We start from the raw sequence: 26,322 nt of genomic DNA, 5'->3' as shown, positions 1-26,322 counted from the left end.
TAATTTTTGTATTTTTAGTAGAGATGGGGTTTCTCCATGTTGGCCAGGTTGGTCTCAAATTCCTGATCTCAAGTGATCTGCCCACCTAGGCCTCCCAAAGTGCTGGAATTACAGGTGTGAGCCACCATGCCTGGCCACAACACACTTCTAACTGCCACATTCATGGGAGTCTACTTACATATGCAGGCATCTGAGTACTACACTATGTCCCTCAGTATCAATAGGCGTTTTGTTCCAGGACCCCTTCAGATACCAAAATCCATGAATGTTCAAGTCACTTATATAAAATTGTGTAGCATTTGCATATAACCTACTCACATCCTCTCGTATGCATTAAATCATCTCTATATTACCTGTAATACCTAATACAATGTAAATGTTATGTAATTAGTTGTTACACTGTATTGTTTAGGGAATAAAAAATAGTCTGCATATGTATAGTACAGATACAACCATCCATTTTTTTTCCTCAAATATTTTTGACTTGTGGTTAGTTGACTTTGAGGATGCAGAACACATTGATATGGAGGGCCGACTGTATATATTATTTAGTTATAATGAAATATCAAGAATCAAATGTCAAAAATATCAAAGTCAAGAAATTATGCAGATTTAAAAAGGTGTGTATTATCTATGAATTTCTTTCTTCATTTTTTTTTTTTTGAGACGGAGTCTCACTCTGTCACTAGGCTGGAGTGCAGTGGCGGCATCTGGGCTCACTGCAAGCTCCGCCTCCTGGGTTCACGACATTCTCCTGCCTCAGCCTCCGGTAGCTGGGCTTACACAGGCGCCCGCCACCACGCCCGGCTAATTTTTTGTATTTTTTTTTTAGTAGAGATGGGGTTTCACCGTGTTAGCCAGGATGGTCTCAATGTCCTGACCTCATGATCTGCCCGCCTTGGGCTCCCAAAATGCTGGGATTACAGGCGTGAGCCATCGTGCCGGGCCTACAAATTTCAAGATAGTAACATGGATGTTATAGAAAAGGTGAAGTTTGGTCTGAAAAGAATCGAAAGCCATTGCTCTAGATGATCTTTTACACACTGAAGTTTAGAAAAACTTCAAGTCTAACCCCAAGTTTTAGTTTTTAAATAATGATTTCATTAGGTCTTGGGACTAAAAAATGTTCCAGTAGGAAATATTATACTTTCAACTTTACAATGGAAGACAGCGGGGAAATCAGATACCTTTATCAGCTTTGTTGGCCCACGGCTGCTGTAACCAAGGCACCATGAGCCGACCTGTTTTGGAGGGTCCTCTGCAGCTCCCAGGATTTTCCAGCACTGGGATTAGTAGGTCCCTTTACACCATCAGGAATGAAATTGAGGGCAGAAGAGAATTAAGTACTGTCTCAAATGTGGAGGTGGAAGTACATTTATTAGGCCACTAATGTCATATTGGCACTGTGCTAAGCCCTTAGCACATATTCTGACCTCCTCTGAGGTACTTATTGTCATCCTTGTTCTACAGACTAGGAAAGTGAAGCTAAGGCAGGTTGAGTTCCCAACTGTATACAGCTAGTGAATGGATCTGGGTCTATCTGACTTCAAAGGTGATGTTCTTACCAATTGATTTTTCTTTAGATTACAAATATAAGCTTCCCAGAGCACAATGCTGGCAATATGATAGTTTTTTCTTTTTAAAATTCTCATTTTTTAAAAATAGAAACAAGGTCTCACTATGTTGTCCAGGCTGGTCTTGAACTCCTAGCTTAAGTAATCTTCCCACCTTGGCCTCCCAAAAGTGCTGGGATTACAGGTGTGAGCCACTGTGCTTGGTCAAAAAGATTTAAAATCATAATTGACTTGTCTTTTCTTTAGATTATAAACTTCTTGTAATATCCCCCCAAACATCCTCACCCATGATACTATAAACAACAACAACAAAAAAGAGTAGAAGCAAGCAAAAATAACCCCACATCCCAAACTCAGAGAAAATTATTGTTCATATTTTGGAGAAGATACCTCTAGACATTTCTGTGTACACATATAGAAATGTAACAAACATATATGTATTTTAGAAATGTTTACACATTTCTGTGAAAACTGTAAACGAATACTATAATAATTTTTTTTTTGAGATGAAATCTCACTCTTGTTGCCCAGGATGGAATGCAGTGGTGCAATCTCAGCTCACTGCAACCTCCACCTCCTGGGTTCAAGAGATTCTCTTGCTTCATTCAGCCTCCTAAGTAGCTGGGATTTCAGACATGCGCCACCATGCCTGGCTAATTTTTGTATTTTCAGTAGAGACGGGGTCCATGTTGGCCAGGCTGGTCTCGAACTCTTGACCTCAGCCTCAGGCTCCCAAGATGCTGGGATTATAGATGTGAGCCACCGCACCTGGCCAATAATTTTGTTTTGTTTTGTTTTGTTTTTGAGACTGAGTCTTGCTCTGTCACCTAGGCTGGAGTGCAGTGGCGTGATCTTGGCTCACTGCAACCTCTGCCTCCTGGGTTCAAGTGATTCTACTGCCTCAGCCTCTGGAGCAGCTGGGATTACAGGCACCTGCCACTGTGCCTGGCTAATTTTTGTATTTTTAGTAGAGACAGGGTTTCACCATGTTGGCCAGGTTGGTCTCGAACTCCTGACCTCAAGTGATCTGCCCACCTTGGTCTCCCAAAGCACTAGGATTACAGGCATGAGCCACCATACCCGACCTATAATAATGTTTTTGAACCCTACTTACTCAGTAATATAAAGTGCATATCTTTTTGTCAATGAAGATCTGTCTTCCCATTCTTAACAACCAGTCTTCCATTACATACAATACCATTTATTCTATCTTCTCCTGGACACTTTTTAAAATATTTTAAGCCAAAATGTTTAATGTATATTTGTAATGTTGTATTGTTGTATAATGAGGATATTAAATTCTGTCCTAAGGGATATATAAAGAAAGAATATATGAAACTCATGTGTTAAGTATAATGGGCAAAGAAGTAGCCTGTGAAATAGGCAGGATTAAGATGTTAAGTATAGGTAGTGTAGTGCAAGACATGACAAAGAGAATAAATGGAATATGTGTAAAAAGGATGGAAGAAACAAGAGTGTTCCTCACGGACAGAACAAGGTGGCAAAGGCCAAGCTGCAGTGTACAGACGACACCACCTTCAGGCTGATAGTTCATTCCTAAAATGGCCATTCATTAGTGACACCCGTTCTGGCCCTATTTCTGTTCTGCTACAGAAACGCAGATTAAGAACATGGCTTTCATTCGGGAGCAGTGGCTCATGTCTGTAATCCCAGCACTTTGGGAGGCTAATGTGGGAGGACTGCTTGCGCCCAGGAGTTCGAGGCTGCAGTGAGCTATGATCCTGCCACTGCACTCCAGCCTGGGTGACAGAGTGAGATGCTGTCTCTAAAAACAAACAAACAACAAAAAAAACCATGGCTCTCGGCAAGTCATTAGCTAGGTATCCTTGCCCCTGAGTTTCTGACAGAGCAAGTGTGCGCTGGCTGTAAGCACTGCTGAGCTCCCATTTTCAGTTTTGGCCATGGTTAAGTATTTCACTTAACCTGTGGTCCTCATGACCTAACTATCAGAGGTAAAGGTTGATGTAGCAGACAAGATGCCACAACACCGTGTAGCATGAAATTCAGGTAATTTTCCTCCCACCTCTCTTGGACCCTATCCTAAATGTGCTAAACTTCACTGTGTCTTTCCAACTACATTTTGTTGAAAAGTGATAAACCATGTGATTTGAGCCTCTTAATTTGGGGTGTGAGGTTTCCTGTGCATGACACTTGGGATGGCCTGCCTGATCGTGTATTCAAAGGTTACTATTGCATCAAGGGAACCGCCTACATGACATTGTTGTAAGTGGGTTTTTGCACAGATGTGCAAATGTTCCCACAGAAATATTCCCCCGCACCATTTGTTTGCTGGTAGAACTGAATACCTTCCCACAACCTGATTAGTCATTGTTTTTGCCTGGCTTTCTTGCTGCTTACAAAGAGCTTTTCCTTAATAGGGGCTTTTAGCACTTTGCCTATCATATGTATTGCAAACATTTCCCGTAGTTAGCGGATTTTTTTTTCTAGTTTTCTCATACTCTACAAACATTTCGAATTTTTACGTAGGAAAATCTGTTGATCTTTTCCCTTACATTTTTTGGCTTTTTCCTCATGCTTAGAAAAGCCTTCTCTACTCCAGATTATGAGGAAAAGGGAATCCATAGTTTATCCTAGTACTTTTTTGACTTCATTTAAAGTATGGTTTATCTACCCAGGATTTATGCTGATATATGGAATGAGGTTAGACTCCAGACTTATGCTTTTCCAGATGGCTAAATGGTTGTCCCAACAGGTATTAAATAATTCATCTTTACCACGCTGATAATCTAAGTGTTGCCTTAGGTGATTTATTTGGTAAAAATTTGCTTAGGTAGATTTACTTAGGTTAAAGCTTTTAATTAGTATTTTTCTTTCCTAATCAGTTAAGTAGCATGGGTAACTCGATTGTTGTTATTACTCCTAATATTACTACTCATCTAAAACCAAGTTCACATTCTTGAGTATTTCACTTAACCCCTTTCCCTAGAAGGCTTTTTCTCCTACTATGCCTGACTCATTTCTACTCATCGTTCAGATCTCAGCCTGAATGTCACTTCCACAGGAAGGCTGTCTCTGTAGCTGCAGATCTGTTTGCATGTCCTTAAAATATGTTCTCATAGCTCTCCATTTCCCTGTAGCATCTATACCATATTTCATATTTTATTTTTAAAAGCTGATGTTTTCTGTCAAACATCTTCCCTTTTCTGAGGGAATGTAAGAACACGTGTAAATTAGCATCATGCTTTTTTTTTTTTTTTTTTTTTAACTGTAATCCTAACACACATTAACTAGTATTCAGGGTTTCATTAAATGTAGCATGATATCAAGTCTTCCATCTCATCTCCCAGGGAGAAAAATGAAAACCTTTTTTACACAATGGCAACATACTGAGATTTCAGTGTATGGACATCACACCACGGAGCCTGACGTTTTGGAATAAAATGTTTTGCAGCAATGTCAGTCAGATTGTGTTAAATATTAATATGATCATTTGAGCTGTGTGCTAAGTGGCAACTCAAATTTTTTAATGGACGAAAGTATTCATAATACGTCTGATCTATGGTTGAATATTGCAATGTAGTTGTTTCTCAGTTTCCCTTTTTGGAAATGACTCCTACTGTTTTTGGTGGGAGTTGTCCTCCACAGTGTCTTTGCAGACAAGTATTATCCGGAGCATTTACATGGGGTTAGAAATTCTCAAATATTAGTAAACATAAAATTTATTTATATTTACTAAACAAGGAGTTTGATAAAAATGAGTATTTCTGCTTCCCCATCTCAGAAATTTTGATTCAGTCAGTCTGGGGTCAGGCATTTAAAACAATCTCTTCAGTGATGCTGTTGTAGATGCTACCAGATACCATGTTGAGAATTGCTTAATGGCCCAACCAACCCTTACTAGTTCCCTCTAATTGCTTTGTGATGTTCTTCTTGTCTTTTCTGCTATTCACATCCCAAAAGCTTTCAAATCTCGGTTCAAATCACACTTATCAGGTAGCCCTGGACTGACTACTCCAGTCAGAGGTGCCGTCTTTGAGCTCCCGTAGCAGTTAGTTATTTCATGAAATGTTAGAAATGTTGTATACTATTAACATATTATGATACAGTATTGTAACATTTTAAATAAAGCAACATAACTGAATTTATCATTTTGAGACACTGTGATTCAGAGGTCTAGTTTGAAGTTCAGAGGTCTAGTGTTAAGTTCAGTTTATTTCAACACTGACTAAAATAGCTGTTATAACCGAAAACCTATGAAATTTCATTGACTCAAGCGAAGAGTATCATTACGTGTACTTACTAAATTATAAGTTTTGCAATCTCATCCACCAATTTTGTGAAATTCAGTAAAGTTATATCTTCCGTGACCAATCAATTCTCACAAGCTAATCACAAAATGATGATTTTTGAACACATAATATATTCATATGGTACAATATTCAAAAGTGAAAAAATGAAAAGGTTCCCTCCCACCTTTGTTCCTGGTCACTGGTTCCACTCCCCCAGGGGCAACCAGTTCTATTAATACAGGAGCATTCTGAGGATGTAGGTATTATGTTCTGACCCATTTTGTGCTTACTACCATAACGAATGCAGAAGGACATGGTTCTCCCACACCATACCTCCTCCACATTCCTCAGCCTTATTTGCTTAGAATTTCACTAACCACTTAATGTTAACTACAGTTGTAGTAACATTATGGTTCATGGTCAAAGAATGATCACAATTACTCCTACTTTCTTATACAACACCTGCCTCCCATACTGTTTTTTTTTTTAGTCACTGCCTGCTGGGGATGCACTGGAGTCTGCACTGACCTCAATGTTCAGCAAAAATCTGCTCTTAGGCCTTGGCCTTTGGGAGGCTACATAGCTAACTTCCACCTTCAATATTGTCTTTGTTATTCCAGAAATTATACCTGATCAATAATAATGGTTTGATTTTCAGACAAACATCATATCTGGTCAGATTAACAGCATCTGCAGTATTAATGAAGGAAGCATATTATTAAGGTGATGCTAATTGCTAAACTACACAAGTAGCTTGACATGGTTTTTTTGCTCACATTAAAGTGACTGAGTTACTGGTCTCTGGACTTCTTTCCTGTCTAAACTGGATCAAGGATCAGCTCCTTCTATCTTGTGGGTCCACCATCCCCTAGAGCCTAACAGTCATCTGCATCCAGCCAGCAAAATGCAAAAAAGAACACAGAGAAGTTATATTCATTTTTAAAACAACTTGGCCTTGAAGTAGTAATACACCAATTCTGTTGTCACTCCATTGGCAAAAACTGATATGCACTATCTAGATATAAGGGGGTCAGGGAAATGTAATTTCTGGCTGGCTAGCAATTTTTCATAACTGTACACTATGAAAAGGGAGCACACTTTTTTTTAATTGTTTTTTTTTTTTTTTTTTGAGGCAGAGTCTCGCTCTATTGCCTGGCTGGAGTGCGGTGGCACAATCTTAGTTCACTGCAGCTTCCACCTCCCGGGTTCAAGCAATTCTGCCTCAGCTACCTGAGTAGCTGGGACTACAGGAGCGTGCTGTCATGCCTGGCTAATTTTTTTTGTATTTTTAGTAGAGACGGGATTTCACCATGTTTGCCAGGATGGTCTTGATCTCCTGACCTCGGGGAGCACTCATTTGTAATGGACATACAATTACCTAGTGCAGATAACTCAGACTTATTGCAGATTATCTGTTTTGTTTTGTTTTGTTTTTAAACAAGGTCTCTTACTCTGTCACCCAGGCTGGAGTATAGTGGTGTTAGAAGTTATCCTTCCATCTCAGTTTCTTGAGTAGCTGGGACTACAGGTGCATGCCACCACCATACCTGGCTAATTTTTAAAAATTTTGGTAGAGATGAGGTTTCCCTATGTTGCCCAGGCTGGTCTCACACTCCTGAACTCAAGCGATCCTCTCACCTGGGCCTCCCAAAATGCTGGGATTATAGGCATGAGCCACTGCACCTGGCCTGAACATTCATTTCTAAATAAAGGTAAACAAAAACATTCCAGTTATAAATTGAAGTGAAAAAAATCTCACTGCAATGTAAGTTTTATGAAGATGGGAATTTTTGTCTGTTTTGTTTATTGCTAAATTCTTAGCGCTTGGCACTGTGTAGGTGCTCAATAAATATTTGTTGAGTGACTGAATGAATGTGCTTCTATCAATAAACAAAAACATTAATGTGTACGTACTACAAAAGTAAAGTGCTACAAATAATTAATAATTGTGAAAAGTGTCAATTTTTTGTACAGACACTGATACTGAGAACTTTCTGGTAGTTGGATAACAGGGAAGTAGAAGGATAATATTTAAAATAGTAAGACTAGAGAATGTCTAAAAGAATACCTCAAAAATGTAAAAAAAATTTAAATAATAATAAATGGTAGAATAATACAGATTTGGTTATTTATCATTCATTGTAATGCAGAATTGGTGTGCTAACATTCAAAATTTTAAACAAAGTAAGTGTTAAGAACTGTTCGATTTTTAGTTAATTTATGCCACTTAGATAATTAGATTTTAGGAAGAAGTCCAATTTGGGAATTCTTCAGTCTTTTGGGGATAACTTAAAAACAGAATGTCAACTTTCCTACCCAAATTTCATGAAAACAAACAAAACAAAACAAAAAAAAACCCTCCAAAGATGTAAATGTCATATATGATAAATCCCCTTGAATTTGGATAAAATAAGGAATGTGAAGAAAAAGAGAAAGTATTAGGGAAAAATGAAGATACCCACAAATATTCTCTTCTCAGTAATCAAATTTGAAAATGTATCTTAAATGTGAAAGCTAAAACTACACATCTTCTAAAAAAATGGGAGACTATCTTCATAATATTCAAGTTAACAAAGATTTGTTAAAGCATTAACCATAATACAAAAAGAAATCTGATAAATTAGATTTCATCAAAGTTGAAAACTTCTACTCATCAAAATATACCATTAAGAAAACAATGGCTGGGTGTGGTGGCTCACGCCCGTAATCCCAGCACTTTGGGAGGTTAAGGCGGGCAGATCAGTTGAGGTCAGGAGTTCGAGACCAGCCTGGCCAAAATGGAGAAACCCTGTCTCTACTAACAACAACAACAAAAAACCTACAAAAATTAGCTGGGTGTGGTGGCACACACCTGTAATCCCAGTTACTTGGGAGGCTGAGGCACAAGAATTGCTTGAGCTTGGGAGGCAGAGGTTGCAGTGAGCTGAGATCGTGCCACTGCACTCCTGCCTAGGCATCAGAGTGAGACTCTGTCTTAAAAAAAAGAAAAGAAACAGGCAAGGCATAGAATGGCAGAAAAAATTCATTATATAAATAAACAACTTGTATACAGTGTATATAAAGAAATCCTACAGGCTGAGCATGGTGGCTCATGCCTGTAATATCAGCTGGGGGATTTTGGGAGGTTGAGAGGGGAAGATCATCTGAGGTCAGGATTTTCAGACAAGCCTGGGCAGCAGTGTGAGCCCATTTCCAAAAAATAAAAAAACAGAACTACAAATTAATAAGAACAAGATAGTCTATTTTACAAGTGGGCAAAAAACTTGGACAAGTACTTGCAAAGAGGTATCTGAATGTCCCACAAGCATATAAAAAGATGTTTAACAACACTGATCAAAGAAATGCAAATTAGAGTCACACTGGACACCATTACACCACCACCAGAATGAGTAAAATTAAAAGGACTGACAACTGGAACTTCCATACATTGTTGGTGAGAGTATAAAATGATACAGTCACGTTAAAAAGCGTTTGGCAGTTTTATTAAAACTAAATACACAACTACTCTGCTATAGCAATTTGATGCCTAGGTATATGACCAAAGGAATGAATGCACATATCCACAAAAAAACAAAACAAAACAATACATACAGAATGTTTATTACAGGTTTATTCATAATAACAAAAAATTGGAAATAACGTAAATGTCAACAGGTAAAAGGATAAACAAATAATGATATATTCATATAATCAAATAGTCTATAACAATAAAAAAAGAACAGGTACATTGATGAAAGAAGATAGGCATAAAACAATATATACAGTATGATTCCATTCACATGAATTCTGAGAACAACCAAAACTAATAGATCTTTAGAAAAGAGTAGTTATTTCTGGGAGCTGTATAGACTAGGAAAGGGCACAAGAGAATTTGAAATTTGTAATACTTTGATCTGAGTGTATACATTTTTATATGATCTTGATATGAATGTATACATATTTTAAAAAATCAAGTACACTTATTAGTGCACTTTACTGTATATATGTTATTTCTTACTTAGAAAAAAGGAGATGGACAAATTGGCCTGGCATGGTTTACTCAATAGATTTGATGACAGAGAGAAAAACCCATCAGCATACATATCACTTGCAAGTAAATAAAAATTCATTCTGAGATTATGTAATATTAATATAAACAAAACATAGAAAAAAATCCTGAACCATAACTCATAAGGAAACACCTAAAATATTACATAGGAATATATTATGGACCAGCCACTGTATGTAACTATATCTTGATAGCAAAAATAGCATGGAAGATGAAAAACAATATCGAATTTCAGAATATTATTTTTAAAAAGTAGATACAGGTTGAGTATCCCTTATCTGAAATGTGTGGGAACAGAAGTGCTTTGGATTTAACTTTTTCAGATTTTGGAATATTTGCGTATACATAATGAGATATTTTTGGGATGGGAAGTCTAAACATGAAATTCATTCATGTTTCATATATACATAGCTTAAAGGTATACCATACAATAGTTTTAATAAACTATGTATTATGTGCCTTTGTTTTGACGACCTGTCACATGAGGTCAGGTGTGAAATTCTCCACTTGTGGTGTCATGTTGGCACTCAAAAAGTTTTGGATTTTGGAGCATTTCAGATTTTGAATTTTTGGATTAGGAATGCTCAACCTGTAATTCTTCATGCTTTTGATTCTACAGAGGCTAAAATTTAAACAAAAAGCTCGCTGAAATTACTGCTATAGACCATGCATTATTTCTGTAAATAAATACAAAATTGAGATTTGCCTAAGCAAATCATATACAAAAACAAATTGAAAAACTTTATTTTCTGGAAATATGTTCTGCGGTGCACATCTTAATGAAGGTCAGCATCTACAGAAAACTGGGGCGTATTATGCCATAAGGACCAATCTAATTACAGCTGACAAGACTCCAATTTGACTATACTTTTAATGTCAAATTTTAAAAGTCTGGTTACTAAATAACATACTTTCTAAGAAATAAAATTTCAAATTTCTTGGTCATTTATACACTTCCCATTGTACTCAAATACTTTGTTCAGTTTTCCGAGAGACTGACTTCCTGGAACCTCCGTCCTCCTTACTTGACACAGTAGTTATCCTGGGACTTTCCTCATTTTCCTTTGTGACATCTTTTAGTTTCAGGATCCCAGCTTTCTCAGATTACTCCCTCATTTCGGTGAAGCACATCCTCCAGTGGCTTCCTAAGAAAGCGTAGATGGTGAGATAAAATTCTGAGACCATGCAAATCTTAAGGTATCTTTATTTTAGCCCCACTCTTGATTGGATTATTTGAGTACAAAATTCTAGGTTGAAAATCATTTCTTTTTAAATTTAAAGACCTTGCTTTCATAACCTTCCAGCATCCAGTGTTGCTACCAAGAAGTCTACATGCCATTTTGAAAACGTATCCTTTTTATGTAATTTCCCCCGCTACCTTTTTTGGGAAGCTTTTAGGTCCTTCTATAACTCTAGCATTCTGAAATATCCTAACAATGTGCTTTGGTATTTTTTAATTCATTTCACAGGGCACTTAGTGGACCCTTTTAATTTAGGAGACTAAGTCTTACATTTTCGGAAAATGTTCTTTAATTTTTTCTCTCTTCACCTTGTTTTTCTGTTCTCTCATTTTGGAACTCTTATTTATTAGATGTTGCAAATTATTCAGGTTTCAAGTTTCTTTTTTGTTCTTGCCTACTTTTCATTTATTTGTTCTACTGTTCAAAATTTCTTCAAGTTATTTTCTAATACATCTACTGAATGCTTAATTTTGGTGTCCTGTTTTTCCAATAGCTTTTGCTTTTGGATTGTTCATTTTTAAAAATAGCATCCTGATCCTATTTAATGGAAGCAGTATATTTGTTTCTGAGAATATCACAGCTTCTTTATGTTCATCTTTCATGTTGAAAGTTTCCTCAAATATCTAGTGATCCTTGGCTATCTGTGTATAGTGATTTCAAGTGACGGAAAGCTGTATATGAATGAGCAGGGCTTGTGGACTCTCAGTTTCACTGTAACAAATAATCGAGTGTCAAGCTGTTTTTTTTACTGCTAGTCTTTTTGGGTTGGGTGAGCAGGGCTGGGTATAAACCCCATTGCCAGATTCTGTAGCCAGGTGGATAAATTGGACTGGAGGCTCATAATGTTCAGAATACTCATTCTGTCAATCATTTTGTCTTCCATATAGGACATCACTATCACTACCATCCTCCCCCTGTACTCAGTTCTATTTGGTTTAATTTCTCCAGACAATAAGGCTTCAGTCATTTGCTAGAGAGATAGCTGCCTGCCTACAAAGGGAGAGCAAAGATAAACTTTCAAATAATCCCCTGGTTTCAACTTTATTACTCCCACCTTCCAGGGTACCTTGTGCCTTTAAATCCTTGAGTCTTTTGGGGGTTCTGGAAGGCAAAGATAGCTGTTCCAAATTTGTGAATCTTTTCTGTGATGAAAAATGGTTGTCATAACTCTGCTACCTATCAAGTATTTTTCTTTTTTTTAAAGAGTGATATACTTGCCCTTCCTGGTAAAGAAGAGTGAGAAAGTAACTGCTTAAAACACACAGAGATGGCTGGGCCTGGTGGCTCATGCCTGTAATCCCAGCACTTTGCAAGGCTGAGGCAGGCGGATCATGAGGTCAGGAGATTGAGACCATCCTGGCCAACACGGGAAAACCATCTCTACTAAAATACAAAAAATTAGCTGGGCATGGTGGTGCACACCTGTAGTCCCAGCTACTCGGGAGGCTGAGGCAGGGAAATTGCTTGAACACAGGAGGTGGAGATTGCAGTGAGCTGAGATCGCACCACTGCACTCCAGCCTGGTGACAGAGTCTCCATTTCACAACAACCAACCACAAACCCAAACTACCTGCTGTTGAGACAGCATTTAAAAAATTTGTGTTTGCAAATATTGTAGTGGTTATGTGGTTATTTTAGTTAAATACCACGTGTCTCCTATAAAAAGTCTCATATCTGCAATTGGGCCTCCTCTTCTGACACTCAACAACAGTTCTAAGAAATAAATATATTAGAAATACAACGTGGGTCAACTATGTGTGAGCCTTCCTCACCCCCAGTCTCTTATTATTAAATATTATTATTTTAGAGACGGGCACTTGCTCTGGTGCCCATGTTGCAGTGCAGTGGTATGATCATAACCCACTGCAACCTCAAACTCCTCAGCTCAAGCAATCCTCCCAATTTAGCCTCCTGAGTAGCTGGGACTACGGGTGTGCAGGAGCACTGCTCCTGGCTACTAGTCAATTACTTAGACATAAGAAAACAACACATACTGGAGAGTCAAGACAGTTCCTGGGAACAACTATATGGACTGAAACCCAAGCTTAATCCATGCCACTATCATATTTATAGGGTTGCAGATAAAATGCAAGAAACTAAATTCAAATTTCAGGTAAATAATATAACTTTTTTCTGGCATATGTGCCATATTTCATTATTTATCTCAAATTCAAATGTATTTGGGTGTCCTGTATTTCTGTTTGCTAAATCTGGGAATCCAACCCATTTCAAGAAGCATGTTCCAAGTAGGATGTGACCAACATAGAAAAACTGCATCCAAAGAAGGAAACTGGGGTCTGGACCTTTCAAGGCATGGGAGTCTACTTAAGTACCAAATAGGTAGAAAGGGACCAACATCATATAACACTTTGCAGTAAGTCTACAAGGAATGCATTGGCTGTGGCCAACATTGTCAGCCTTCAATTGATTCAGAAATTAGAATTCTTCTGGTAGTGGCTGCACCCTTCTTTCACCAGAGTTCTGCCACTCTATCAGGACATTCTGGTTACTCAGGGTGCAACCATAAAGCCCATCTAGGGTCTTTTTTGATGGAAGATGGCCATACCCTTGGGCTGTTCCACTTGTTTGGGTACCTCTCAAAGGAAGTTGCACCTACTGGTCCATTGCTTAATTTATTGGAAACCAAAACCATCAGCTGATACACTGGAGTGTCAGGTCCCACAGCTGATACCACAGATGGAAGGGTAATATTAGGCATAGGCGAGCAGTTAACCCAAACTTAACAATTTCCCCCAAATAAAACTATAGTACCAGCTCCTTGTTAACTGCAACACTCATTTTAGGAGTTTCATCTGGTTTGTTGCTAATTTGATAAACTAGCTTGGTTGCTGTGTATACTAGGAAGTCAGTTTTAATCTTGTTAGGCTAACCAGTATCCTGAGTCCCGTCTGAATGATTCTTGTTATATACAGCCTAACTCTCCTAATGATCCCAGGAATTTTCATATCACGTGTCATGTCAGCATCATGTTTTCCCAAATAAACTGCCCAAATTCCAGTCAAATTCCTGTTTTATGATTCAACTTGAAACTGCTGTTAACATCTGCTTCCATAGTTTAGAAGCAATAACCCTATAGCTGTCTTCCTGTTACGCTATTATACTCCATTTTTTTTTTTTTTAAACCAGGTACCAGTGTAACACCAGCACTCTGGGAGGCTGAGGTGGGAGGATCACTTGAGCTCAGGAGTTCCTGACCAGCCTGAGTGAAACTGCGTCTACAAAGAAATACAAAAATTGGCCTGTGTGGTGGTGTGCACCTGTAGTCCACAGCTACCAACGAAGTTAAGGTGGATCACTTGAGCCTGGGAGGTCGAGGCTGCGGTGAGCCAAGATCATGCCCCTGCACTCCAGCTTAGGCAAGAGTGAAACCCTGTGTCAAAAAAATAAATAAAAAATGAAAACCAGGCATTCATTTTCCACATCTCATTGAGAAGAGCTGGTCATAGCTCTCACAGAAGATGGGAAGCCAGCAAGTGTCAGGTCACTGGTATATCCTCATCCTTTCCACTTCTTGGTCTCAGTTGCAAACTTTTACAGTAAGTCTCACTGCTGCTGCTAATTGAAAGGAAGAGCTTGGCAAACTGCCTAATTAGCAGACTCAAATATGCAGTCATTAACTCAACTTTATTTAAAATTATTTGAGACACAGCATAGAGATTTTTCTTTTAGCAGCAGCAAGTTGACATAGAAGCACTAGTGGTTGGTCCAGAGAATGTAACTCCCTCAGTTCAATAGATATCACTGGTGGACAGGTATGTTACCAGCTTGCAGTTATCTCATGAAGTCTGCGAAGCTATCCAGATTTCTTAGGCTGTTCTATATATCCTAGCTACCTGAGCAAAACTTTTGGCCCTGATCTTTGTGCCACTGCCTTGTGATTAGCAGATATAATTTAAATCTGTATACAAAGTATCTATATATTTTCTCCATTTCCTTGGCTGAGTATCGTTGTGGGGGTTTAATTGAAGTGTGTCCTCCACATGAATCTTCATTACATGTGGATGGCTGCTCCATTCAATTCTTTTATATGATTCTCCACTATAAGCTATTTTCAGTATGTGAAGGGCCAACATATGGATTACGGTTTAGGTTTATTTAGTATGACCCTATATAGCAGAAATGGCTTGGGGTAATATATAGGTTCATGTATTTTAAAACTCATTTCCTACGTGTAGTAATCTTATTTAGTTTTGCATTCCCAGTGTCTGTACTAGAGTAGGCACTTCTCCATAGCAATATTGGATGAATGGCTAAATTTCTAACAAGAGATATTTAAAACTAACAGGCTGCTCCAAAAGACATGTTCTCTAACACTGGAGCCAAAAGTAGAAAGCCAGATGCAAGCCAACTTACGCATAAGAAAATAACCCAAGTGACTTCTAAAGTCTTTAAATGCTTTAGCTATTTACACTAATATCAAAACTTTTCATCAGACTTTTTTTTCAAAAATTTTTATATGGACAGGTGTGATAGAAGGCCCAGCAGGAAGGGCTTCTATCCCCCATAGGAGACATATCATATGCCCTCCTGCCATGCATGTATGGATTTTTTCCTTTTAGGAAGCAGATGGGATTAAAAGACCTGATTATGGTCTTTGAGGCTCAAGGTATCTGGACTGTTTTAATAAAAATGTTGCCTATGGCTAGGCACGGTGGCTCACACCTGTAATCCCAGCACTTTGGGAGGCTGAGGCAGGTAGATCACCTGAAGTCAGGAGTTAGAGACCAGCTTGACCAATTGAGAAACCCTGTCTCTACTAAAAATACAAAATTAGCCGGGTGTGGTGACACATGCCTATAATCCCAGCTACTCGGGAAGCTGAGAAGAACTGCTTGAACCCGGGAGGTGGAGGTTATGGTGAGCCGAGACTGCGCCATTGCACTCCAGCCTGGGCAGCAAGAGCAAAACTCCGTCTCAAAAAAAAAAAAAAAAGTTGCCTATCTGCACTGAGAAAGTAAAAGATAGTTAATGTCCACTGGTTTAGAAATAGTTTCCTTATTCCTTTGATAAATATTTCTATAAAGAGAGGATAAATTCATCTTTTTATCCTAATTATAGTGACTGCATTTAACCAGAAGCCAACATAGTGAGTGCAAAGGTAGTAACTTCATTTCCAAACCCAGTGTTTATGCCACACAAAAAGTTAACTTAAGGCTTATTTAGGTACCTGTTATTTTGTGCAACCTGGAATTACTTAAAATATATAAACAAATAAGCTCACTTTGAATCTTGACTATCAGACATTTTCTTCTTCAAGTGCGTTTCTTCTCTAGAGACGTCAAGTCATCTCCTGTCAGACATACTATATAGATTCAGGTACTGTGTCTATTAACTCTGTTCAGTACTTAGTGAATGTTGAGTACGTCTTAAGCAAAGTAGGATCTATTTCATTTGTTGAGGACAAATGACCATACGCTGTTCAACATGTACAAAGCTATCGGTTTATTCAGCTGCCAAGCTGGGGAAAGGCTTCCTTTCGAAGTGAAGAGCAAATATGCATTCATGAGCAAGGCACTTTTATACACACACCAAGAGAGGAAAAAGAACATATTATGAACACGTAAACATCAACATATTTTAATATTCAGACCTCTTGCCTACCTCCTCCCACCTCCCCTTAAACAAAAAAAAAAAAAAAAAGGGGGTTTCCTGTAACATTTTAGAAACCAGTTTCACAGAATATCTACATAGGAACAATTTCTGATACATTCAGTTACACTAACAATATGATATGGTTTCAGGTCAATAATTTCCACTAACAAATACTTTTATCTACAATTCCCTCTTTTTTTCCTTTAGACAACTAAGGCTCAGCAGAAATATTCATTAGGTTATAAGCATTCTTCTGTCTTCTTAAAATTGCTATACAATTACACAATTTATGATTCCTAACTGCCTTTTTTTTTTTTTTTTGAGACGTGTCTTGCTGTTGCCCAGGTTAGAGTGCAGTGGCGCGATCTCGGCTCATTGCAACCTCCACCTCCCAGGTTCAAGCAATTCTCCTGCCTCAGCCTCCCAAATAGCTGTTGATTACAGGTGCACGCCACTACGCCCGGCTAATTTTTGTATTTTTAGTAGAGATGGGTTTTCACCATGTTGGCCAGGCTGGTCACGAACTCCTGAACTCAAGTGATCCACCTGCCTCAGCCTCCCAAAGTGTTGGGATTACAGGCATGAGCCACAGTGCCTGGCCTGCTTCAATTTTTTGATGCCACCTTGTAAACAGCACTTAATTATGGAGAATAGGAAAAAGCAAAACTCAAATAAGGAAGAGTATATATATATATATATACACACACACATACACTTTTCACAATCTCTTTTCTGATTCCCTTTAGATGTCCAGTCAACCAGGACCACACACAGATTTCATTTTATTTGTAGAGTATATGAAAGGATTTAATAGTCTCATGCATTTTATTTTACGTATACTGATTTCTATGTTTTGACTCATTTAAATAAACAAAACAAGCCTCATTTACAAGGGCATATACTCTTCCTTGTTTGGCCAAAAGAAAATCTATAGCTAAATCTCCTTAGAAAAACAATGCTGCTGAAACTCTTAACTTCAGATTGTATTAGGCTGAGATTTTCTAATAAGAAGGTTCTTTAAAATTAGAAGGGTTCCTGACGTTTGCAATGGATGTGGAAAGTACTTGAACTTTTACTCCAGGAAATGCTATACAGATTAAAATTTTAATCCATTAGCAGTTAATACTGAAAGCAGAAATGCTCTCTTAATCATTTTCCATTAATCTTTTGAAAGGTATTTTATTTACTCTTGACAAAAGTCTGAGTACCAAGATTCAGGAAACACATTCTCTACAGAACAGGTGTTTGTTTAATCCCAAGGGATGATCTTATAGGCTGATTTAGCCAGAGACAGCCTGGTAGGAGACTCTGATATAGAACGTTCATGATGTAATTTAAGTACCATAGTAAGTTTGGAGTAGTACAGGCTAAGCTTAAAATTGTACTCCTCCCTACCGCTCCCACCCCCTGCCAAAAAAAGAAAAAATAAAAGGAACCCTAAAGAGTGTCCTAGGTAGGCACATCTATATAAAAGCTGGGAAAGAAATCCCCATCCCTGCCATTTTCCTTTGTGTAGTTACTCAATTTAATTCAACTACCTCCATAGGAATGCATGTTAGAGAAGGGTATGCTCAGAAAGGTATTACTGTGGGTAGCTAACCTCTAGCTTTCAATAACGGCTGTTCTGAAGTCTGGATAACAAAAGGGGTGGTGGTCTAATTTTCTTCATTAATAATCAGATATCTCATTAAAGTCATTCAGAAAGGCAGAGTAAATTGGAATGGGTAGGGTGAGAAGTGAGTGTGAAGAATATTCAACTGGCTTTTGTAATATGGTCCCCTTAACTAATTCTCCATTGGTATTTTTTGTTGTTGTTGTTGTTGTTGTTTTGAGACTGAGTCTTGCTCTGTCACCCAGGTTGGAGTGCAGTGGTATAATCTTGACTCACTGCAACCTCTGCCTCCCTGTTCAAGTGATTCTCCTGTTTCAGCCTCCCGAGTAGCTGGGATTACAGGCGTGCACTGCTGCACCCAGCTTATTTTTTTTTTTTATTTTTAGTAGAGATGGGATTTCGCTGTGTTGGCAAGGCTGGTCTCAAACTTCTGACCTCTGGAGATCCGCCCACCTCAGCCTCCTAAAGTGTTGGGATTACAGGCGTGAGCCACCACGCCTGGCCTTGATATTATCATTTTATCCACAGGGTTTGTCAAAGGGTATCCTCTTTGGCTTGCCAGGGCATAAGATAGTTTGACTGAGAAGACATTAGTGGGCTGTGTAATGACTAACTTTGTACCCCTTTCTCAATTAGCAACATCAGAGATATCACAGCAAATGGTAGATCTTTACAGTGATGCAGTTAGGAGTTTGTTAACTGCCTTTTGGAAGTCAGTGTAAGAATAAGTAGTGTTGATGGGTTCAGTACGAGTTGTTTCCTTAACTGTTTTAGTCAGCCAGCCACAGCAACACCCAGAAACACAAGAATTAGGGATCTGTTTTAGGTATTCAGGTATGGGTGTGGCTCTACTCAATGTTCGGCTTAGCTGTTTGGTGGCAAATTGCAGTGCTCCATTTAGAGTGGCATGATCTCTAGAGAGCCGGCTGGGACTTGTAAGAGGCTTTTGAAAAGGTGGGACTCCACAAGAGGCCAGAGGGGGCCATTCAGGAATTGGTTCCAGTTTGGGGACACAGTGGGAACAATGGGAGAGTCTTAGACCTATCTCTCGAAGTATATGGACTGGTGTGCTTGGATCCAAGAGTTTAGCATGATACAACCAGGAATTAGGATTTAAAGGTTTCCAAGTCGTGGAATATTTTAAAAGGCACTTAACCTGCCAGGCAAGACTCTCAAGAGGCGTTAAGTTGGGTACCGTGGAGTCCTCTTCTTCAGAGGAATCCCACTCTTCCCCAGAACTCTCATTTAGGTAGCTAATGTTTTCTTCTTCCTCACTTTCTGAATCTGACAAGTGGTCAGGAGAGGGATTTCTAGGACCCATCTGAATAAAACAGAGTAAGAAACCAGAAAAAGGTAATAATCTAAGCCAGCAGAACACTTACTAACACTGGCAAATAGAAATAAGAGATGAAAAATCCTTTCGCCAAGATTAATTTGTCTCTCAGTCCATTACGCACATAAAGTATGCTTGCGGCCCACACCACTGTGCTGTTCTTCAAGATTACGTTGTATATTCTTCACTTACAAAGAAGACATCTTAGTTTTCAGGACCAGTTCAATGTGTAAAAGTATTTAGTCACTTACCAGTGGCACAGGTCAGAGTATCTCCTTCAAATCCTGGCTACCCAAGAATACAAGAGGTCCTCATCTAGGCAAGCTGATTTACTTAGCATAGTCCCAATTGGTAGTGATACTGTGAAGAGACACTTTTTGTGCTGTTTTGCTGGCAGTGATATTATATCTACTTGACAACGAAAAGAAGCTCAGTAGTTGTCTTGGTTGTCCGCTGGTATAGCAACTTTTGTGCAGTGGGGAATGATGGGATGAGCTGTCAAGAACATCTGGTGTAAAAGGATCCGATGCTTTCCATAGGTGACGTAAATGCCCTTGGAAACTGGTGATTTAGCTGTTGGACTATCTGGAAAGGTAGCCTTAACCTGTGAATGAGAAGACTAGAGACATGATATTAAAGCCTGAAAGCACTGGATAACATTATTGCCTACCTAACCTCAGGATATCTAAAATCAGAACAAATGCTGAGCAAGAAGTCTTACAGACTCTTCCCTCTCTATCTCACAGGCTTAGGCCAATTTACCTGTTGGTAATAGCTCTTACAATCACAATATTGGGGAGGAAAGTCTGGGGCCATTTTAATTCTTTGTTGGTACATAACTGGGCCAGTTTGTATGCAGTTTTAGCCCAGAAAATTACTTTTGCAAAAGCTGATCCCTTATGTCCCAAACTCCAAATAGAGAGCTATAAAAGGTATTTATTTACTTTTATTTTATTTTTTTTACCTTCAGAGGTGCTTGTTGGAATTAGTTTTAGGGGGCCTGTCCTGGTGGTAGAGCTGCTAGATGTTAGGACTCTTGCTGGGACCTCAGAAGTTGTGATCCTATGACCAATTCTATATAAGCTGTTCCACAAAAAAGAAAAAAGCATGAAAACTGACCAGCTCCTTTTATAAAGATAACAAAAATAAATTCCAAACTTAGAGATGAACCAAACAAGAAAACTATAGGCTTACTTCACTTGCAAAATCCTAAATATCACTTAACAGAATCCAACAGTACATTAAAAAAAAATTATCAAATACAGCCTATCCCAGGAAAGTAAGAATAGCTCAAATTATAAAAAATGTACAAATTACCAGAACTAACGGAAAAAAAGAGATCATTATATTGAATGTGGATAACCTTTTTTAGTTCCTGACCAACATGTATTTATGCTTTAAAAGACAAAACAAAACATTTTTACTAAACTAGAAGGAGAATGTAACTTTCTCAACTTGGTAAAGGTTATCTACCAAAATTTTAAGCAAACATTATCCTGAGTAAGATGAGATATATTTCCTTTAAAAGTGAAGTGAGGGGCAGGGCACAGTGGCTCATGCTTGTAATCCTAGCATTTTGGGAGGCCAAGGGTGGAGGATCACTTGAGGTCAGGAGTTCAAGATCAGCCTGGGCAACATAGCAAGACCCTGTCTCTACAAAAATTTTTTAAAAAATTTAGCCAGATATGGTGGTGTGTGCCTTTAGTTCTAGCTACTTGGGAGGCTGAGGCAGGAGGATTGCTTGAGCCCAGGAGTTGGAGGCTGCGTAGTGAGCTATGATTACACTGCTGTACTCCAGTCTGGGTGACAGAATGAGATTGTTCTCAACAACAACAACAAAAAAGTGAAATTAGCTAAAGATGACCACGTTGACTGAGACTGATACTGTCTAACACAGGTCGGAAAGTCCTAATCAACGTTTTTCTCTTTTTGGAAAAAGATATGTTAAGAATTGGAAGAGATAAAACTATTAGTTTACAGATGATATCATCTAATTAAAAAAAAACCAAACTTTTAGAGTTCAACAAGGTTCCTGATCTGAGATTAACCTATGACTATCCATTAATTTAATTATTTATATAACACTTATTATTTGCCATGTACTACTCTAGTAACTGCACAAATGTTAACTATTTTAAAATTCTTCTAACAACCCTAAAAGGTGGTACTTTTATTGTTCCCATCTTACCTGTGGATTAAGTTACGTGACCCAAGTCATTCATCTAGTAAGTCACAGGGCCAGTGTTTCAACTCAGGCACTGTTAACTTTTATACTAGCAATACTAACTAGACCATATATAAAGACATTTCACAGAAGGAAAAATAAACAACAAAAACCTAATCCTATAAAGAACCTAGGAACTAATCATTAATATATAAGATGTAATAAACAATATAGAAGATAATGTAAAATACAGACATTCCATGCTCTTGGATGGAACAAATATCATAAAGATATCAACTTTCTCCCTATTAATTTATATAATTCCAATCAAAATTTTAAGGAACTCTATATAAAGGTTATATAGAAAGAATAAAATTCCACATATAGCCAAATGAACTGTTTAAACAGAAGAGTAAGGGAGTTCCTATTCTTCAAGGTATGTACTATGACTAACGTCACAGAAATTAAAATAGGGTAGCATTAGTGTAAGAACAGACAATAGTCCAACAGAGCAGAAAAGAGCTTAGAAACAGAGCTATATATAATTTGGGAATGTAATATAAAATAAGGTTGGCACATAAACTAAGGGTGAATGGATATGTTTAGTACATAATATTGGTACAGCTGGCTCACTATATTAAAAAAAGTAAAACTATTGGAACAAGAATTAACAAAAAATTAAGAACAAGGTTAAGAAAAAAAATGAAAAGCAAAACCATGTAATACCTATACATACAATGACATGTATAAGGGAGGATTCATGATGGATTAAAGATCTAAATGGGGATGGTAAAACCGTATAGTTAGTTAAATACAATACAGAATATCTTTGTGAAATGAGGCCAGGGAAAGATTTCTTAAACAAAAAAGCATAAAGCACCAGACCAAAAAATGAATTTAATCACATCACAATTAATCATTTCTGGACTGAACTAAAGATACCAAGGACAAAGTTAAATCAATTTTTAAGAAAGATAGCAACTTCAATAAAGAAATGAGCAAAGGACAAAGACATCTAAATTATAGAAGAGAAAATCCCAAAGCATGAACAATATGATCACATTATGCTATCAGTTTGGTAGAATAAGAAAGCTGGATAATGCCAAGTGTCAGTGAGTTATTTTTTGGAACTGGCACTGCTGGTGGGATTGCAGAGTGGAGTAACTGTTCCTAACAGGCTGGCAGCACTACTTAGGCAAACTATTTGCACATCTCACGATCTAGCAATCCTACTTTTGGGCATAGATAGCAAAGAAATTCCCGTAAGAACATGTATGAAGATATACCCTGAAGCTACATCTGTGATGACAGGAATTAGAAGCATTCCAGGTTCTTATACCTAGAGAAGTGGACTGGTAAAATGTGGTGGAAACACATTCCAAGTATATATAGCAACACAGGTGGCCTTTAAAGGCAGAGCTTTACATGAGAAAAGAAACAGTATCAATGTGTCGTTTATGCTACTCTGGAGGGGGCATTTCCAAAATTAAAGTCAGTGGACATTTTCATTATCGAATACACTGAGTCGTGCTAATAAGGTCATATGGTATGGCTTCAGGTCAGCAATTTTCCTCTAATGAGTATTTCTCTGGCTTTCACACACTCCCAGCACAGTGTCTGGCATATATGAGTGGCTCAGTAAATGTATCTGAAACAATCAGAGAATGGCAAAGGCTTGCAGTGAGTAACTACCATAAGCACGTTCTATTTTACTCCAGGGAGAGAACAGTTCCCAAGTTATAGCTTGATTTGGTAATGTTAGACAAAGACAAATGAGATAACTTTTTAAGGCAGGATCAACATATATGATGCTACTACAGAAATATAAAGGAAACTGCTTATACCTTTAAGAAGAAACAATGTAATACTTCTTAGTTTATAATACTATTACCTGGTTCAATCTGAAAAAGAGTATTCAATCTTTGTCGTGGACCTGTTAGTCTTTATTAACTGAGACAGGAGAAGCTGTTGGTTTTTAATTGTGCTGTCCTCTAATATTTTTGCTATTTTTCACTTCAACCAGATTGCACCTGTGAGATTACTAATTGGCTAAACTTCAGTTATTATGTTACTCAGAAAATTTTTAAAAAGGCTCTTACTTTCCCATAATTGTTTTTGTTCTGTTTCACAGAAGTCAGGAAACATGTAAGCTTTAAGGCAGTATACTATGTTGTTTAAATTTAATCTAGCATCTTTAAAAAAATATTTTCAGATTATAATATCAAAAAATACTGAACCCCTCCCCCCAGGGCTTTAACCATTGAAAAAAAAAAACATCAAAAACAAACCTAACCAAAATATAGTTAGGCTGACCTCTGGCGGCCAGATGTCTCATTCTTCTGTAATTGACAAAATGGTGTGATGTCTCTGTTGGTGAGACAGCCAAGTTGAATACAATAAAGAAATACTAGCTGGCTCACGCCTGCAATCCCAACACTTTAGGAGGCAAAGGCGGGTGGATCACCTGAGGTCAGGAGTTCGAGACCAGCCTGGCCAACATGGAGAAACCCGTCTCTATTAAAAATACAAAAAAGTAGCCAGGCCTGTAACCCAGCTACTTGGGAGACTGAAGCAGGAGAATTGCTTGAACCTGGGGAGGCAGAGGTTGCAGTGAGCCAAGACTGCGCCATTGCACTCCAGCCTGGGTGACAGAGCAAGACTCTGTCACAAAATAAAAATAGAAATAAATATTAGAAATATCACAAAGCAAAATTATGGGCAACACAAATGTTACCACATTCTTATCTTAACTAGCAGTTGAATATCTACAAAGTTTGAGGAATTAAGCAGGAGAATGGATAAGGTATGGCATATTAATACAATGGAGTACTATAGCAACCTGTGTCGCAGTTTTCTCATCTTAAAAGATCAAAGTTATCCTACAGGGTTTGTGAGCAATAAATGAAGTAAAGTGCTTAGAATGATAAAGGTCAATCACGTGCGGGTTACTATTATTAATATATCAATATGAACCACAGCAATATTGATTGAAAAAAGCCAGAGGCACATATAATTATTCATTTAATGGTTAAAACATGCAAAATAGTACAATATCCTCATTCAGGGATTTATTTAGTCATTAATATAAAAAATGTGTCATTAATATATAAAAATCTGCATGGTAAAAGTTAACAGTAAATTCAGAAAATCCATTCTTCGGAGTGAAGGTTAATTCAAAAGGAGAAAGATGTACAGGTGGCTTTAGTAATGTTCTATTTCGTCAGCTGGCAGTAGGTTACTGAGGTGTAGGAGAGGGAAAAACAGCTTCCCTCCATCCTCCTAGGTTCTTTGGCTGAGTTACAAATTAACTTGACATAGACATTAACAAGAAAAAAAACCCGTACTTAACTACACATGCAGAGGAGTCCCACCATGATCAGATGATTGAAGATTATACAGCATTCTACGCTACTCAAGAAATGGTGGTTTGCGGCTTTCTGGGGGATGGCTGGCCACAAAGTTGTGGAAAGGTGAGGGGAGGAAATAAACGGTGAATAAAAGTTGTCTTGGTATGCAGATAAAATCTCCCAGGTAACAAAAATTATCGCAGAGCTGCCCTCTTCGTGATATAGATGCTTTACTGATGTATATTTCCTCTGTAGATGTAAATTTCTTTTACAACAGGGCAGATTTTCAGAGCGATTCATGTGTCTGTATTTTATCAGAATACCTGCTCAAAATATACCCTAGAAGTATATTGTAGCGTGGCATATTCTGTTCTCCTACAGTCTTACAGTCTTATTTTTGGATGGTGCATCCTGAGATCCAACAGAAATTCTGCCTGATATAATTTCATTTAAAATTTAAAAACCTAGTTTCTACTCTTCTTTATTTTAACCACTACCCGAAAGACCTTTCCATTCTCTTGAGTTCTCCCTTAATACTCTGTCCTTATGCCCGCTTGTAAACAGGGCCTCGACAGCTGCATATCTAGAAAACGGCAGTAGCTAAGTTAGCCCGCACCCCCTTCGCAGCGATCCCCCGGCCGCCTGCAGGCTGCCCTGCGGAACCTCGCAGTCGGCTTCACCAGGGCAGGGACTAAGGCCTTCAAAAGACCGCATCCGTCTCCACTAACCTCGGGTCGCCCCGCTCAGCGGACCCAGCAGCGTCTCCCTTCTCAGAGGCGGCCGGGCCTCTGGAACGCGCTACGAACTTTCCTTTGTCGCTGTCTCTCGAAACGGAGCCCTCGCGTGGGGATCCCCCGCCCTTTGGCCACAAGGGAGGTTGTTATCTTCGGCAGATCTCCCGTTCTCACCCTTGGAGGATCGCTTCTTCTTTCTCGCCTCACGCTCAACTGCACTACCCAGCTAGGCCTAACACCAGCAACCCTTCCCTTCCCGCGGCTAGGCCACTCTGCTCTGCTCCCGCGCCTACACTACTTCCGGCCGAGTCAAGGTCCCTCCCCGTTAAAAACGTCACTTCCCTCCGTGAAAACTGTTGGAGAAGGTTGAACCTAGACGCATGCG

At 38.4% G+C, this 26,322-nt stretch overlaps 1 protein-coding gene across 9 annotated transcripts; it reads right to left on the bottom strand.

Annotated features, from left to right (window-relative positions):
• Positions 1-9,437: 9,437 nt before the first annotated feature.
• Positions 9,438-26,242, bottom strand: DCAF16 (DDB1 and CUL4 associated factor 16). 9 transcript variants are annotated; one of them, XR_748493.2, is made up of 4 exons: positions 25,932-26,242; positions 20,657-20,775; positions 19,944-20,311; positions 9,438-11,038 (listed from the first exon to the last, which is right to left on the bottom strand). XR_748493.2 is itself a non-coding variant. In XM_030922852.1 (4 exons), exon 4 carries the CDS (start codon positions 19,678-19,680, stop codon positions 19,030-19,032), a length of 651 nt encoding a protein of 216 aa, XP_030778712.1. In that variant the 5' UTR covers positions 19,681-20,311; positions 20,657-20,775; positions 25,201-25,304; positions 25,932-26,242; the 3' UTR covers positions 16,574-19,029. The 9 variants fall into 9 exon arrangements, 6 of the variants coding, with proteins under 6 accessions (XP_030778712.1, XP_030778716.1, XP_010366315.1 ...); XR_004054929.1 differs by having other exon boundaries at positions 19,944-20,296; XM_030922852.1 differs by lacking the exon at positions 9,438-11,038 and adding an exon at positions 25,201-25,304 and having other exon boundaries at positions 16,574-20,311.
• Between the last annotated feature and the right edge of the window lie 80 nt (positions 26,243-26,322).

The sequence above is a fragment of the Rhinopithecus roxellana genome, chromosome 2 (genome assembly GCF_007565055.1).
Source record: "Rhinopithecus roxellana isolate Shanxi Qingling chromosome 2, ASM756505v1, whole genome shotgun sequence".
NCBI classification, from domain to species: domain Eukaryota; kingdom Metazoa; phylum Chordata; class Mammalia; order Primates; family Cercopithecidae; genus Rhinopithecus; species Rhinopithecus roxellana.
This window is presented reverse-complemented; position numbering and strand designations above follow the sequence as displayed.